The sequence below is a fragment of the Gorilla gorilla genome, chromosome 9 (assembly GCF_029281585.2).
Source record: "Gorilla gorilla gorilla isolate KB3781 chromosome 9, NHGRI_mGorGor1-v2.1_pri, whole genome shotgun sequence".
In the NCBI taxonomy this organism is placed as follows: Eukaryota; Metazoa; Chordata; class Mammalia; order Primates; family Hominidae; genus Gorilla; species Gorilla gorilla.
Window position 1 is genome coordinate 26,785,329 of NC_073233.2, and position 17,873 is coordinate 26,803,201.

Consider the following 17,873-nt stretch of genomic DNA (forward strand, 5'->3'; position numbering starts at 1 on the left):
TGTAGCTGAAACGTATCCAGTTTAGTGTAATTTTTTGTATGTAGCTGCAATGTTTACATTTATTTATTTTTATCTCCTTTCTATTTTTGTTTTTGTTTTTTTGTTTTTTGAGACGGAATTTTCGCTCTTGTGGCCCAGGCTGGAGTGCAATGGTGCAATCTCAGCTCACTGCAACCTCTGCCTCCCAGGTTCAAGAGATTCTCCTGCCTCAGCCTCCCCAGTAGCTAGGATTACAGGTATGCGCCACCACACCCGACTAATTTTGTATTTTTAGTAGAGACAGGGTTACTCCATGTTGGTCAGGCTGGTCTCGAACTCCTGACCTCAAGTGATCCTCTTGCCTCGGCCTCCCAAAGTGCTGGGATTACAGGTGTGAGCCACCGAACCCAGCCTGTTATTTTTATTTCTAATTTTTTTGGAGGCAGGGTCTCACTTTGTTGCCCAGCCTGGTCTCAAACTCCTAGCTTCAAGTGAGTATTACAGGCATGAGCCACTGCACTTGGCTTCTCCCTTATTTTAATATAGCTCTAGTACAGAGAATCAGGCTGTAGTTTCCAGGCCCTATTGAAAGGAGCAAAACATGTTCATCTTTTATTAGCTTTAATTATCACTCTAAGTCTTATGGTGATAATGCACGTCAAGAGGAAAATGTACACATTTTTAAGAACTTGGGTCTTATTTGAGTTTCAGTCTTCATAAAATATTTTCTTTGTGTGTTGTTGCTATTTCTATTCTTTATTGTTTTCTTAGGAAAAAAATAAGCTTGGTATCCCAGGTGTAAAAACTGCTATGGAAACTAGCAATGTGTGTTAATATGGCAAATATCTCCCTTAAAAAATTTATTTGTTTAGACTGTCCTATAAACACAGCGTTTTCCTCTCTCCACCCTAGGACAAAATACGAACAGAAAGCTACCGAGATTTCATATACCAAAATCCACATATCTTCAAAGACAAGGTAAGTAGTATAGGTTATAGAATATACATTTCATCTTGTTCTTGGGCAGTAGAAATCCTCTCTTGGCTCATCATTGTGATAGCAATTGATTTAACATCTTCTGTCTGTATTTCATGGAAGACATTTATGATGCTGCTCTGTGGTGCAGAGTACCGATAACAAATGCTGATTGCTGCTGTCATTCAATATGCTCTTTTTTAAAATTGAAAGTTATTACAATGGTGTAGCTTAGTTATAATGACATAGCTTAGTTAAATTTTGCTTATTCAGATAATTTTGCTTAAACCATATTTTTTGTTTACAGTTATTCCCATGAATTTTAAATGTATCAGATAAGCACCATGTCATAGCATACTTTTAATTATTACTCTAGTTTGTGTTAAGTAATTGAGAATTAATGAGTTTAAGAACAGTAAGTAGGGTTCACTATGGTAATATAGTATTTAGTTTATATGCTTTATTTTAATACTTTACCCCATTTAGAGATACTTTGTATTTTACAATTAATTTTAATATTGGCTCAAGTTATTTAAAAAATGATCTTATACCCTGTGTGTGCATGTGCCTTTGTGTTAGAAATTTGTGTTTTTTGGCTTTTCTTCCTTACACTTTTTTTTCTTTATTCTCTTTTTCCCTCTCTCTTTTCCTCCCTTTATACATTGGCGTGGTTACTTAAAAGTTCAGGTTTTCTGTTTGTTCTTCCTGATGGGAAATTAGTCCCCTCATTTAATCAGGAATATTATGATCTCTGCCATTTATATACCTTTCCTTGGAAATTTTTTCCCACTCTTTTTACTTTGAGAACATGTATATTGATAATGTATCAGGTTGTTATAATTCGGCTTTCATCTCTCTAAGGTTACTTCATGGGGTTTACATGATATGGCAGCAGTAACAACCTTTATGTTTTAAAAATCCTTTTTCCTGATTTTTGTATTGTTTGGAATATAATCTGGATTGGCTTTTCATTTTCCATACCTCTTTTTTAAGAGCAGTGTTTCACTTGTGAGTTGGCTGAACTGGACAGATATACTGTAATTTATATGGTGCTCTGATCTTTTTGGCCAAAGCATTGCACCTCGTGAAAAGTTTATAATTGTTCGTGCTGATTCCCACCAGAGACAAATAAATGATTTTATTTAAAAGTTATAGTTTTCAGTTTTTTATATTTAGTTTTTTTTGTATGCTTTCTATATGTTACTATAGTGGAGACTTTTCATAGTTTTTTTTTTTTTTTTTTTTTTGAGACGGAGTCTTGCTTTGTCGCCATGCTGGAGTGCAGTGGCGTAATCTCGGCTCACTGCAACCTCCGCCTCCTTGGTTCAAGCGATTCTCCTGCGTCAGCCTCCGGAGTAGCTGGGACTACAGGCACGTGCCACCACGCCCAGCTAATTTTTGTATTTTTAATAGAGACGGGGTTTCACCATGTTGGTCAGGATGGCCTTGATTTCTTGACCTTGTGATCCGCCCGCCTTGGCCTCCCAGAGTGCTGGGATTACAGACGTGAGCCACCACGCCGGCCCTTCATAGTTTTTATATTTGCAAAACAAGTGCTGGAAAGTTTATTTAATGTTTGTCTAAAAACCACTCTGTTTCCAGTGAAGCAAATTATGTTGCTGTTAATAATGTTGCTTTATATTTCTAGTTAGATGATGCCCAGATTTTTATTTTATTTTTTCCTTAATATGTTATATAGAGATGAAACATGAGAATCACTAATCCTGGCTATTCTGGAACCAGTTATATACTTTTGGGCAAGTGGTGAATCTCTTTGGGCCTAACCTGTAAGGTGATTGTAAAAATTCCTTCTGGTTCTAAAATTCTGTGGGTTTTATTACGGTGAGAGCATTATCATTGTTTTTCTTTTAGCCATCTTCTCTTAATACTTGGTGATAGGAATACCAGAGGAGCTTGTTAGGAAAGTAAGTTAGAATGTTCCTTCAGTATGCTTCTGAATGGACTTATCTTATAATAGGTAAGTAAATACTGAAAAGGCTCAAGTATTAGTAATCATAAGATTAATCATCAAAATATTAAATATTTTTATTAAAAATGTTTTCTTTCCTTTTTTCCTTCCCTTCTCTCTCCATCCCTTCCCAGCCTCCTTTTCTTCCTTCTTTTCTTAATATTATTTCAATTCACAAAGCTCCTGTGGAGGCCATATGGTTTCTCAGATTAATTTAACTTCGAGTGGTATTTAATCGTGTTGTCACCCACTCATAATTAATTTCTGTTTGTAGTTTATTGAAGAAATTCCCAGTTAGGTGCCTTCTTTATGCTTGTGATTATTATCTACAGTTAAAATTCATTCAGTTTTTTAAGAAAAAAAATGAATCAAATTTCCTCATCATTTTATAAAATAATGTTCATTCTATTTCTACCTCTTTGATTCTATCAAATTTTAGCTAATCTGCCTGATCACCTAATTCTAAGCTAGATGTAATAAATAACTAACATACAATTAAAAATATAGGCTTTAGAAGAAGGTTAACCTGTGTTTGAATGCAGGCCCTACAATTTACCAGCTGTGTGACCCTGGACCTATTTCTTTGCCTCTCTGAAGCTCACATTCTTCATTTGTAAAATGACAATTAAATAAGGATTTCATACACATACACATATATGCATTTGTATATACATTATATATGAATGTATGTATGGATAGTCTTACAAAAAAACACATACTCTTATTGGAATATACTAAACATATCTTTCTATACTTAACTTTCTTCACTCAGCAGCTTTTCTTGGAGAAATTCCTTATTATCTTTTTACCCCCGTGTTTTTTCTTATGGTAAATAAACATGATACAAAATTTGCCATCTTACCTATCCTTAAGTGTATAGGTATGTGGTATTAAATACATTTATAATGTCATGCAGCCATCACCACCTCCATCTCCAGAACTCTTCATCTTATAAAACTGGAACTATTCTCATTAAACGGTAATTCCCCATTCTCCCTTCCTCCCAGCCCCTGGCAATCACTGTTCTACTTTCTGTCTCTACGATTTTGACTACTCATATACATCATATAAGTGGAATATTACAGTACAGTCGTTCCTTCAGTATCTGTGAGGGATTGTTTCCAGGACCCTCTGTGGATACCAGCATCCACAAATGCTCGTTTACCGGATATAAAATGGTGTAGTGTTTGCATATAACCTGCACACATCTTCCTGTGTACTTTAAATCATCTCCAGATTACTTATAATACCTAATACAATGTAAGTGCTATATAAATAGTTGTTATGCTGTGTTGTTTAGAACCGTGACAAGAGAAAGAAGACTTCATGTTCAGTACAGAAGCAATTTGTTTTCCCGAATGTTTTCGATTAGCAGTTGGTTGACTCCCTGGGTGGGGAACCCAGGCATACAAAGCGCTGACTGTATTTCCTTTTGTAACCGGCTTATTGCACTTAGCATAATGTCCTCAAGATTTGACCTTGTTATAGCAAATGTCAGAATTTTTTTCATTTTTAAGGCTCAGTAATCCATTTTATATATGTATGACATTTTGTTTATCCATTCATTCATCTGTCTATGGATATTTGGGTTACTTCTATATTAAAGCTGTTGTGAATATTGCTGCTATTAACATAGGTATACAGATATCTCTTAGAGGCCCTGCTTTTAATTCTTTTGGGTATATACCCAGAAATGAAATTGCTGAGTCATATGGTAATTCCATTTTTAATTCCTTGAGAAATCACTGTGCTGTTTTTCACAGTGGGTATACCATTTTGTATTCCCACTAGCAGTGCACAAGGGTTCCAATTTTTCCATATCCTTAGCAATACTTGTTGTTTTCTAGTTTTTTGATAATAGCTATCCTAGTTGGTGTGAGGTGATATTTATATTGATTTGCATTTTTCTAACGATTAGTGATTTTGAGCATCTTTTCATTAATATTCTTTTAATAGTTCCTATATCCAATGTAAGAATGTCCGTAAGTTGTTTCAGTTTTTATGTTAGAAACAATGCTTCATATAAAATATTAAAAATATTTTTATACATATGCGAGCACAATTATAAGGTAATTTGTTAGCACTGGACTCCCTAGGTCATGAAGGGTATATACCATGTATGGTGTCACCAATTGTGCTGCCAGCTTGTCTTTGGTACACAGCAAGGGAGTGTTGATCTTCCCAGACAGTATCACCAAAGCACTTTCAGCAAACTTCTAAATTCCACACTGATCTTTTATTTTTCATTTTTTAGTTTTGTACATGTTTTATTTTAATGAGAGTTTCTGGAAACTTATTATATACTGTTCTATTGTGTATATTTTTCTATTTTTTCATTTTCTGCCGTACAGTATTTCAAGTTGAGGTACTATAACTGTACTGGATACATATATACTATGTAGTATACTGTTTTCTTGCCATTTTTGTTACTACGTTTTATTTGGAACTTTTAAAAAATTCTTTTTGTTTGCAGTGATGTATACAGATTGCATGTTAAAGTAAAATTCTTAATGTTTATAAAAGTAATTATGTTAAAATGTACTGACTCACCCAGACAGGCCATGTGTTCAAGAACAGACAAATTCCCACTGAAACCATCGGGGCAAAGGATAGGAAGCACAAAGTAGTAGCCTTTCAACAACTTTATTTCTTCAGTGGATATCAGGATGGTTAGATTATCTCTCTTCTGGAGTCAATACTAATAAATTATAATTTCAATACGTAATGGAAAGAGCCGGGCATGGTGACTCCTGCCTGTAATCCCAGCACTTTGGGAGGCCAAAGGATTACAGGCGTGAGCCACCACGCCTGGCCAGTTTCAAATTTTTATTGTGATCTTTTCCTAGACAGAAACATCATAATATATGAATGGAATTTAATATAGAGACTTTTTTGATAACATCTGTTTTGTTTTGTTTTTTTCTTAATTACTCCAGGTAGTTTTGGATGTTGGTTGTGGAACTGGAATTCTCTCTATGTTTGCTGCTAAAGCTGGGGCGAAGAAGGTTCTTGGAGTTGATCAATCTGAAATACTTTACCAGGCAATGGATATTATAAGGTACATATATTTTAAGCCTTCATTTAAGATTATTTTAAAATTTAATGATTATTTAATAGATTTTCTTGTCTTTAGTAGCTATCTAAGGCAGACTAAAGACATTTGTCTTTTAGTAAAAATTCACTCCAGAATAATAAGGTTTTAAGTTGAATTGAGCTAGACACATTTGAGCTATGCTGCTGAATAATCTTTTCATGGTTCTCATTGATGAGAATTATTTTTATATTGTTTTCTGGCTTTCTGACTATGGCTATAAATATGCCAATTCTAATAATATAAAATTAAAAACTATTGATACTTAGAGTAATACTGACAGAGGACTCCCTACTTACTAATATATTTATTATATATTAGTAATATTTTCTTTAGCAAATACCAGTTATACTAAAGACTAAGTTATTTGTCTTTTCCTTTTGTAACAACACTAGTCCATGTACCTCCTTCAAATTAAGTAAATTCCAAAGTTGCTGAAAACAAGGCAGAGTAGATTTAGTTTATTACCCCCTAAAACTTTTATTCTCTAAAAATCTCTGTCTTTTGAGTATTTAGCTGGGTTGATTGATTTTACAGTTGGCTTATACCCTAGTGAGAAGGCCTTTATTTGAAATCCAGCTGACACAACTGAATTTCTTTCCCTACGTGCTTAACAAAAGCACCTTACATTTGGAACTTAGGAGTCATTTCCAGAATACGTGATTAATAGGAGGCTTCTCATAGCAACTTTTAAGTGATTCTTCAACTTACACTGCTGTTCCACTCTTAAGATTGATTAATGTTGGCCAGGCATGGTGGCTCATGTCTGTAATCCCAGCACTTTGGGAGGCTGAGGTGAAAGGATTACTTGAGCCCAGGAGTTCAAGGCCAGCCTAGGCAAAATAGTGAGACTCTGTCCTCTATAAAAAGTGTTTTAAAATTAGCCAGGCATGGTGGTGCATGCCTGTAATTCCACCTACTTGGGAGACTGAGGCAGGAGGATTGATTGACCTGGGGAGGTGGAGGCTGCAGTGAGCCATGATCGTGCCACCGCACTCCAGCCTGGGTGACAGAGCAAGACACTTTCTCCAAAAATAATTTTTTAAATTTGATTAATGTTGGTCTTTTCTGATTAGTTTAAAAATTTAAATATGATTATATAAAATATTTAAATTTGTTTAGATTTTATTTTATAACTAGAAGGATAGTGTTGTGGTTAGAAGAACAAGTTTGAATCAAGCTTGGGATGGAGTCTTCACTCTACCATTTAACCAGTACTTGGAACTTCGGTTAAAGTACATCTAACGTGTTAGAAATCTCAGTTGTTTCACTGTCAAACGAAACTTATAATGGCTGTCTTTTGTGGTTGTAAGTAAGATGCATAAGTTATAAATAATACGTATATATAAATCAGATTGGCCTGTTGCCCAGCACATAGTAAATATTTTGAGGTGCGTAAGTTATAAGTAAGATATACATATAAATCAGTTTGGCCTATTGCCCACCACATGTTAAATATTTGGAGCATTAGCTATGGTTATTATTAACAAATACCAAATCAGTGTTAATGGAAAAATTGCCCTGAACTTATTTAGGTTTTTCATAGATAATGGTTTGTGGTTGCGATTTTTGTATTGGAATACACAAACACACACACACACACAAACACACATTGCATTTGCAATTATAGAATTACACATACATATATATAGATAGATATCTAGTCAAGCTTTTTCTAGTTCTTATGATACCATTAAGTACAACATGATCATTTTGGGGGTTCCATAGAGAGTACCCTCAATTGCTTATTCATTGCCGTCCAAACAAATATGAGAACCACTGTCCCAAAGAAGAGATTGTTTTAGAAGAATTCTCAAAATTTTATTGTTGATAGTAAAATTATGGTGAGCTATTTCTACTAGAATTTCTAGTCTTATGAAATCTATTTCTACTAGAATTTCTAGTACATTTATGAGTTAGTCATTTTTTTACTATAAAATGGGACTAGATGTGCTCTCATTTTAATTTCTTAACTCTATGAAAGAAATGTAAAGGAATTATAATACACTGTTTCATTTTATTTTACAGAAGTCCTGATTCCCATTGTCTTTGTAGAAACATGTTTATGTAATGATTACACCTAAAATTCATCGTTTATAATATTAATATTTAGTGCTAGGGTGTACATGTCCAAGCTTCTCAGTAAAATATTTAAAATGTTTCTGACATATACATTTAACATTCAATTACTTAATGAGGAAAATGTTTTCTGACAAATTATTGCTAGAGGGAAATTAATTTTCAGTCCTTTTTTCTTGTTTTTTTTTTTTTTTTTTTTTTTTTTAATTTGGATTTTTTTTTTTTTTTTTATTTTTTTTATTTTTTATTGATCATTCTTGGGTGTTTCTCGCAGAGGGGGATTTGGCAGGGTTACAGGACAATAGTGGAGGGAAGGTCAGCAGATAAACAAGTGAACAAAGTTCTCTGGTTTTCCTAGGCAGAGGACCCTGCGGCCTTCCGCAGTGTTTGTGTCCCTGGGTACTTGAGATTAGGGAGTGGTGATGGCTCTTAACGAGCATGCTGCCTTCAAGCATCTGTTTAACAAAGCACATCTTGCACCGCCCTTAATCCATTCAACCCTGGGTGGATACAGCACATGTTTCAGAGAGCACGGGGTTGGGGGTAGGGTCACAGATCAACAGGATCCCAAGGCAGAAGAATTTTTTCTTAGTACAAAACAAAATGAGAAGTCTCCCATGTCTACCTCTTTCTACACAGACACGGCAACCATCCGATTTCTCAATCTTTTCCCCACCTTTCCCCCCTTTCCATTCCACAAAACCGCCATTGTCATCATGGCCCGTTCTCAATGAGCTGTTGGGTACACCTCCCAGACGGGGTGGTGGCCGGGCAGAGGGGCTCCTCACTTCCCAGTAGGGGCGGCCGGGCAGAGGCGCCCCTCACCTCCCGGACCGGGCGGCCGGCCAGGCGGGGGGCTAACCCCCCCACCTCCCTCCCAGACGGGGCGGCTGGCCAGGCGGGGGGCTGACCCCCCACCTCCCTCCCGGACGGGGCGGCTGGCCGGGCTGAGGGGCTCCTCACTTCCCAGTAGGGGCGGCCGGGCAGAGGCGCCCCTCACCTCCCGGACGGGGCGGCTGGCCAGGGGGGGGGGCTAACCTCCCCACCTCCCTCCCGGATGGGGCGGCTGGCCGGGTGGGGGGCTGACCCCCCCACCTCCCTCCCGGACGGGGCGGCTGGCCAGGCGGGGGGCTGACCCCCCACCTCCCTCCCGGACGGGGCGGCTGGCCGGGCTGAGGGGCTCCTCACTTCCCAGTAGGGGCGGCCGGGCAGAGGCGCCCCTCACCTCCCGGACGGGGCGGCTGGCCGGGGGGAGGCTAACCTCCCCACCTCCCTCCCGGATGGGGCGGCTGGCCGGGTGGGGGGCTGACCCCCCCACCTCCCTCCCGGACGGGGCGGCTGGCCAGGCGGGGGGTTGACCCCCCCACCTCCCTTCCGGACGAAGTGGCTGGCCGGGCAGAGGGGCTCCTCACTTCCCAGTAGGGGCAGCCAGGCAGAGGCGCCCCTCACCTCCCGGACGGGGCGGCTGGCCAGGCGGGGGGCTAACCCCCCACCTCCCTCCCGGACGGAGCGGCTGGCCGGGCAGAGGGGCTCCTCACTTCCCAGTAGGGGCGGCCGGGCAGAGGCGCCCCTCACCTCTCGGACCGGGTGGCCGGCCAGGCGGGGGGCTAACCCCCCCCACCTCCCTCCCGGACGGGGCGGCTGGCTGGGCGGGGGGCTGACCCCCCCCTCCTCCCTTCCGGATGGGGCGGCTGGCCAGGCAGGGGGCTGACCCCCCCACTTCCCTCCCGGACGGGGCGGCTGGCCAGGCGGGGGGCTGACCCCCCCACCTCCCTCCCGGACGAGGTGGCTGCCGGGCGGAGACGCTCATCACTTCCCAGACGGGGTGGCTGCTGGGCGGAGGGGCTCCTCACTTCTCGGGCGGGGCGGCTGCCGGGCAGAGGGGCTCCTCACTTCTCAGATGGGGCGGTTGCCAGGCAGAGGGTCTCCTCACTTCTCAGACTGGGCGGCCGGGCAGAGACGCTCCTCACATCCCGGACGGGGTGGCAGGGCAGAGGTGCTCCCCACATCTCAGACGATGGGCGGCCGGGCAGAGACGCTCCTCGTTTCCTAGATGGGATGGCGGCCGGGCAGAGACGCTCCTCACTTTCCAGACTGGGCAGCCAGGCAGAGGGGCTCCTCACATCCCGGACGATGGGCAGCCAGGCAGAGGGGCTCCTCACATCCCGGATGATGGGCGGCCAGGCGGAGACGCTCCTCACTTCCCAGACGGGGCGGCAGCCGGGCAGAGGCTGCAATCTCGGCACTTTGGGAGGCCAAGGCAGGCGGCTGGGAGGTGGTTGTAGCGGGCCGAGATCACGCCACTGCACTCCAGCCTGGGCACCATTGAGCATCGAGTGAACGAGACTCCGTCTGCAATCCCGGCACCTCGGGAGGCCGAGGCTGGCCGATCACTCGCGGTTAGGAGCTGGAGACCAGCCCGGCCGACACAGCGAAACCCCGTCTCCACCAAAAAAATACGAAAACCAGTCAGGCGTGGCGGCGCGCGCCTGCAATCGCAGGCACTGGGCAGGCTGAGGCAGGAGAATCAGGCAGGGAGGTTGTAGTGAGCTGAGATGGCAGCAGTACCGTCCAGCTTCGGTTCGGCATCAGAGGGAGACCGTGGAAAGAGCGGGAGAGGGAGACCGTGGGGAGAGGGAGAGGGGGAGGGGGAGGGGGAGGGAGAGGGAGAGGGATTTTTTTGAGACAGAGTCTCACGCTGTTTCAGTCCTTTTTTCATTGCGGTCATCTAAACACTTTGTGATATATTACTTTTGATCTAGAGTTACAGTTTTGGAGGAACGAGACACTGGAATTAAATGTGTTTCTGGTATATTGATGAGCTCCCAGCAGAAACAATTGCTTAAAAAAATTATATTTTATGATTTTTCAAAATAAATGGTCAGGTAGTTGTGTAAATCTTATAATTTAATACCAGTATTAAAAACCTTGAAAATATTTAAAAATATTATTTAAAGATATTCACAGTAATTCTATCCAGATTTAAGAACAATTTTTTTTTCTGCCCACATAATCCTAAATATTTTTATTAGTTAGAAGACCTTCTAAAGTACATTTGTCACTGGTGCAGAGCCCAGAATAGTTTGGGATTAATAGTCTTTGTTTTTAAAGTCTCTGGGAAAGCTACCAACTTACTTTTAATCAAAGGATGGGTGTCAATTTGCATCTATTAGTATTTTTTCTGTTAAGATAGCATCTTCTACATCAGTGGGCAAAAATAGAAGTGTGAAAGAAATATGTCCCTGATTCAGCAAGTGACATCTGCAGTCACAAAGGAGTGCTTTTCCATGTACTCAAATACAATAAATTGCTCCTCCCTTCTCATCTTTAGATCTTTCACTTATAAAGCCAGAGCTAACAGAGTGTCTCTTTAGCAGTACTTACAGGATTCGATCCAAACATGTTTTTGAGATAACTTAAAGTTAACTCAGCTAAGTAAGCACATAACTAAAAGTATTTTAACAAGATTTTTATATAGTAATAATGAGATTTAAACCCAGCAATCTAGCATAATAGCTTTTCATTAAAATTATTAGGGTTCAAGATACCTAAGACCTAAAATTTGAGCTCTGTCAGTTTCTTAGGATAGAATAGGTAGAGACATGTGACTTATTTGGATAAGGATCCTCTGTCTGTAATCATTGACTCAAAATACTTGTCTTCAGTCTTTTCTGTGTGTATTTTTGGACAGGGAGTCTGATCATTTTGTCAGCCAGATTTTTGAATCTCGAACACTAATTTTAATGTAGTGAAGTAGGAAGTAGATACGTCAAACTAGTCTTTGCTGTGTCAAATATTTTATGCTTACCAATGTTTATTCTCTCAATCTTGTAAAGTGTCATTTTTGTAAGATTTCCTGCTAGCTCCAAAGTATATCTAGAATCTGTGCTTGAGTGTCAGATGTAGTTATAGGAAGGAAGCATAGATAAGAAGTGCAGTGAAGAAATCAAAATCAGTTTCACTACTGCAAATAATTATTTTCTTGCTGTAATGTTAGCAGTCAGAGAAATAGCATTTGTGACAAAAATCACTACTAACCATGGAGAGTGTAACAAAATGACTAAAACTTAAGTTTATATTCAGTTAAAGTACCAATTCAGCTAAGTGAACATTTTGCATAGAGCACATGTTTACTATAAATAGGCTTTTGCAAAAAATAATCACATTTTTAAAAATAATTTTAAAACATTGCACATGAGAGCATATACCTAGAAGCTTAGTGAGGAAAAGTTTTATTATACAGCAGGTTCACAGTTGATTCAGAGGGAACAGCCATGTATTGTGACTTTGTGATAATGGATTTTTAACAAAACAAATTGTATCCACATGAGACTTGTTTTTTTCTAATTATCTATAATAAAGCTCCTGCATATGTTCTTTTCCCCCTTTGTACAGTGTGGAAATTGAACAAGTAGATGTATTTAAAGGACTAAAGAAGCAGACTTATTATTATCTCACAGTTTTTAGTACTAATGACCAAGCTTGTACTCTAGTTGCTTGTTGAATGCTTTGTCACTCAATTCCTAGTTTTCTTTTCAGATGGAAACTATCAAAGGCTATAGTTGTTATTATCAAGATCCAGTGATATTTGTGTAGACCTTTTTGTCTTACCTCATGCTAGATGGCCATGTTTAAGATTCATTATAGACATTATTTTTGCCAATCATTACTAGGGTCATGGTCATCAGAGCAGAGGGAAGCATTTGTTCACCAGATCCATTTTGCAAAAATACGAATTTTTAAAAATCTGTTCACAAGACTGTTGAACAGCTATGTACTCTGAACCCCCCCCCCCCCACCTTTGTTTTGAAGTATCAGAGAGTTCCTTAAAAGGATTTTTGAAATTTTCAGCCATACATGACAGTAGAGAGAATGATATGAATTCCTGTGTGCCTATCACCCGCGTCTACATTTATCAGTTTTTCACGATTTTTTTTATACATTTCCCTCGCACCTTTTTTGTTTTGTTTTTGTTTTTGTTGGAGTATTTTAAAGTGAAACTTATACATTATATCAGTAAATGTGTCCTAATACATTTGAGTGTTGGTGCATGAGAACATTTATTGAAAATGACTTAGCACTCAATCTTTAGATATCCCAATTTAATAATAAAATTGCTAACATTAATTTAGTTTTTTCTGTTGAATCTCCTTTGGTGCAGGTGTAACTGAATCTCCTTTGATGTAGATTATTTATACCTATTATAAGAGATTAAGAGGCTGGGCATGGTGGCATGTGCCTGAGGCAGGAGAATCACTTGAGACTAGGAGTTGGAGGCTACTAGTGTGCTAGGATTGCACCTGTGAATACCCAGCATACTCTAGCCTGGGCAACATAGTGAGACTGTGTTTCTGTAGTGGGGTCAGAATTAGTTACCAGGCAGCCTGACTCCGTAGCTTATCCTCATAGCCAGTTTGCAATTCCTTATCTCCATTGAACTACTTACAAGGTATGTATTGGTTGTATTCAGTAGTTTGCTTTACTTAAAACCTATGGATAGTTTGAAAAGCAGGCCTTTTTGTTTTGGATAAGCCAACATTGTACTGTTTCTTCAGAGATGTTCTTTGCCTTTTTTATATTGTGAAAAGGTAGTTATTTTTATAGTGTTCATGTGTGTCTCTCCTTTGTCTTCCATTTGAAATTTTAAAATTTGGAGTGAAATGCCTTCTATTCCTCTGTGAATGTACTTCTAAAAGAATATGTAGGAAACAGTTAATTGTTAATATCCCTGCAGTTTACTGACTCATTATTCTAACCAGTTGAGGAGGCCGCATAGCATGCTCATCTCAGCATCCAGACATGACTTGAGTTCTAATTTTTCTTTCACTACAACCCCTTTAAGCCCTGATTTCTTCATTTATAAAATGAGGTTGATAGAGTCTTATCTCATAAGATTGTTACAGGAATTGTATCCATTATGATGCTTTGCAAAATGGCTGGCCCTGTAACTGCTTACTAAATGTTAGCAGTAATGATAATCATGTTAATTATTAGTAGTGGTCATATGTTTGGCTTGGCATCAATGCCTCAAATAATATTTTACGTTTGGGTGGTTATGTTTCTAAGATGGACATTTATTGCAGCTATCTTGTCAAACTGTGACTACTTTTTTGTCTTCTTTCTATTTCACAATCTCTATTCTCTTATACCATAAAACTTCAAGCTTTAGTCGTACTCTGTACTCACTTGCCTCTCTTCAACTCTGTTCTTAACTTCTCTGATACTTGTCTATTCTTGCATATTGGAGCTTTCTATAACATCAGTCAACAAAAACAGCTCTTCTGGTTAACAGGCTCTAAGTTGTCCTTATCCCTTCTGAGGCCCTTTTCTCGGTCAGAAGTCTATATACAGCAGAATGTCTTCTCTTAAACTCCACAAGCCTACATCTATAAAAGGCACTTTAAATTCTAAAAGATAGATATTTTAAAAATACATAGTCTTTTATTCCTTCAAACACGTGCAACTTAACAATTCTTGGATTATGTTTAAAATAATTTTTGGCTAGGCATGGTGGCTTAAGCACTTTGGGAGGCTGGGGTAGAAGGATCCCTTGAGACCAGGAGTTCAAGACCAACCTGGGCAAGATAGAACTGTCTCTACCAAAAAAATAATAAATACCTCTACTAACAATTTTTGTCTCTTTTTTATTTAAAAAGGTGATCTAGCATTTCTAAAGAAATGAGTTTAGAATGGGATACATTTTGGTTGTTACTGTAAACTGACAGTATATCAGGTTTTAAGAAGATTAGGCTGGCTCTTCTGAGGTTGCAGACATGAATAAAACAATATAGATTTTCTGAGATGTTATGTTAGTAAGGGCAAATAGGTCTCAAAGTGACATATGGAAGAGAATCAGAAATTGTTTCTTATTTTTGCTATCATACTTTGAACTCTGCAGTGAAAGATCATTTCGGCAACATAAACTTACCTAAGGATAGCAAAGCTATTCAGTTGACAGACAATTGTATACTGTGTTTATTACCCTCAGGAAGCACAGGTAGCGTCTGTTTAATATTTTTACCATTATTCTGGGTGCCTTTGGTTTCTCATTGACACAGTTATGGAATAGCTCATTATTCAGACTTTCAGATGTTACTGCAGAAGAGTTTTTAGGAGAAGGTTGATCCATCATATGGCCGTAATGCAGTACACTCAATCTCAGTTTGACATTAAAGATGCAATCTTTTATATTGCCTGTGTCTAGAATACTGTTAGAAAGGAAACATTAAGAAAAGTCTAGAGAATATTTTGATTTATTGTCATGTTTATGCAGGTGTCCTTCTCTAGACACAAGGACAAGAGCTTTATCCTCATCTTTTTATCCCTAACACCTAACAAAGTGTCTGACACACATAGTAGATGCTTAGTTAAGGTTTTTGAATAAAAGTAAAGTATCTTAAGATAATGATTTTAAAGACGGTGGTGGTGGTAGTGGTGTGTGTGTGTGTGTGTGTGTGTGTGTATTTTGGAAAAGGATTACAAAATACACCAGCAAAAATTCTTGACATAAGGGATGCTACTTCATATTTTGTTTCTAAGTTTAATAGAAATAACAGAAATGTGAATTAAAGCCAAAGAGAAATTTGAACCACTGATGAGGCTAAAATGGTTTTAAAAAAAATTTGTTCTTCAAAAGCCATAAAACTCTGGTGAAGGTCATCAAGACACCTTACAAGGAAATTAAATTTATTTCCCTTCCTAGTATGTCCCGAAATCCCCTTAATTTCTGATTCACTCCAGTGGTTCTGTCTTTATGGGGTACATTCCATGACCACCCACTAGTTCAGTGATTTACTGGAAGAACTCACACAATTCAGTATAAAGCTGTACTCACAGCTAGGATTACAGAAAAGGGTATAGTGCAGAAACAGCAGGAAAAAGATGACCATAGGCAAAGAGGTCACAGGCAGACTTCCAAGGTATCTCTCTCACTTTTTCCACTAGTTATGCAAGACTTTCTTTCCTCCCCAGCTTCATACCTCAGAGGCACATGTGAGATGTCTCTAGCCAGGGAAATTTGCATGAGTCTTAGAGACTGTAGTTCTCAAAGCTAGCTGGTCAAGTAGGTATATTTCCACCATGTGACCAGCCATGGTATATACCCAAACCAGGTAACAAGTGTGCATGATGAATCTTCATGTTTACTTTAAACATATTGTCAACCTGCTTCATCTAAACCTACTGCTTCAGGTAAATAGAGTAACATCATTATTATGCAATCATATGAGTGACCTAGGAGTTCTTGTTCTTAGAGTTTGATCAAGAATCATTGCCATGGCTATAGAGATCTAAGCAAGAACTGAGTAAAACAAAACATACCTGCTGCATTCACTCATTTTTTCCAAGTTGTAAACCTGGGATTCATACGTGACATTTTCTTCCCCTTTACCCAACATACCTGTTGGAGACAGAGTCCTGTTGAGTATCCTTAATGTTTCTCAAATGTGTCTCTCATCTATCCATGATGTTTCTCATGTCTTTACATTCTTAGATCTCTCACCTGAATTAATGCATCTGCACTTAACTGGACCAGTTGTTTGTACTTTGTCTTTGTCTCCCACCACTCTCTGTCATCTGTTCTCTGTAGTGCAGCCAGACTGATTTCCCCACTTAATTCTCCTCTATTTTAAATAAAGAGGAGGAAGGGGTGGGGGGAAGATATGTTTGTCTTGGGAAGACATAAAAGAGGGTAAATTACATATGATTCTACTATCAGAGACTACTATCAACATTTTGGTATATTTCTTGCCACTCTCAAAAGCCTTAGGTCACAGAGATGAAATTCATAGGAATGTAAACTTTACTAAAATATCAGTTCCCCGTGGTGTGGCAGGAATTTTTCTTTTTTTCATTCTTTAATGTGTCCCAAATACCAGGAAGGTGATCCAGCACATCCTAGGCATTCAGTGTAAGTACTTATTCAATGAATGAATTAATCAATTTTCAAGATTCAGGACATTACATATTCAAAGCCAGGTAAATCATTGTCACCAAAGCCTGCAAACCCATTGTTTCTGATAGATTCCAGATGACTATTTTTATCTTTTTTCACTTTATTAGAACTGAGTTATTGCTAATTTCGAACAATAAATGTCCTCAGTGTTAGTAATTCCACAGCTACACATTTGTAAATAAAGATGATACATTTGGGAGGGAGCAGCTCATAGAATAGCCTGTTATGGTTCCAGGTCTATGCCCCATACCTTCTTGGTAGTTCATTTCTCGTGGGATGTGTGTAAATCTACCCCCAGCTTCATAATGTTTAAGAATTCTTGCTTTTTGTTGACATTTATGAATGAAGGACTGGATACTTTAATAAAGGTAACTGGTATAGGTTTTGTCTCTGAGGGGAAAGGTTGGAGACTGGTCAGTTTACAGTTACCCCAGTAATGTTTTAGTCCCTTTATCACTCCCACTTTGTAAACCTCTTGACTCCAATGGTTTGCGTTGTGAAGAATGGCTCCACCTCCACTGTCATGCTCGCTGATGTGTGCACTGAGTACTGGGTCTTTCTTCACAGGTTTACCAATATAATTTCATTCCCTTTTTTCTCTCACTGAATTATGAGATTCTTTGGCTCTTTGATATTCCCTTCCAAAATCTCCATGCATTTATCATTGTCTTACATTTTACGTTATTATCATTTCACTGTTCTTAGGGAGCAAAAGAGAAATAAATATGTATACTTCGATGACATATTGAACTGAAAGTAAATGAATAGCATATATTGTATCTATTTATATCTATTAGGATATTCCTTTCTTCTCCCCCATAAGCTAT

The 17,873-nt window shown here is 39.1% G+C and overlaps 1 protein-coding gene across 4 annotated transcripts in view; it reads left to right on the forward strand.

Annotated features, from left to right (window-relative positions):
* Nucleotides 1-17,873, forward strand: part of PRMT3 (protein arginine methyltransferase 3) — a 125,609-nt gene that overhangs the window by 14,780 nt on the left and 92,956 nt on the right. For all 4 annotated transcript variants that reach the window (XM_031016434.3, XM_055356603.2, XM_055356605.2 and 1 more), the window contains 2 exons: nucleotides 892-957; nucleotides 5,860-5,981. In XM_031016434.3, the coding sequence (XP_030872294.2) occupies nucleotides 892-957; nucleotides 5,860-5,981 (188 nt within the window). The remainder of the gene's footprint in view (nucleotides 1-891; nucleotides 958-5,859; nucleotides 5,982-17,873) is intronic.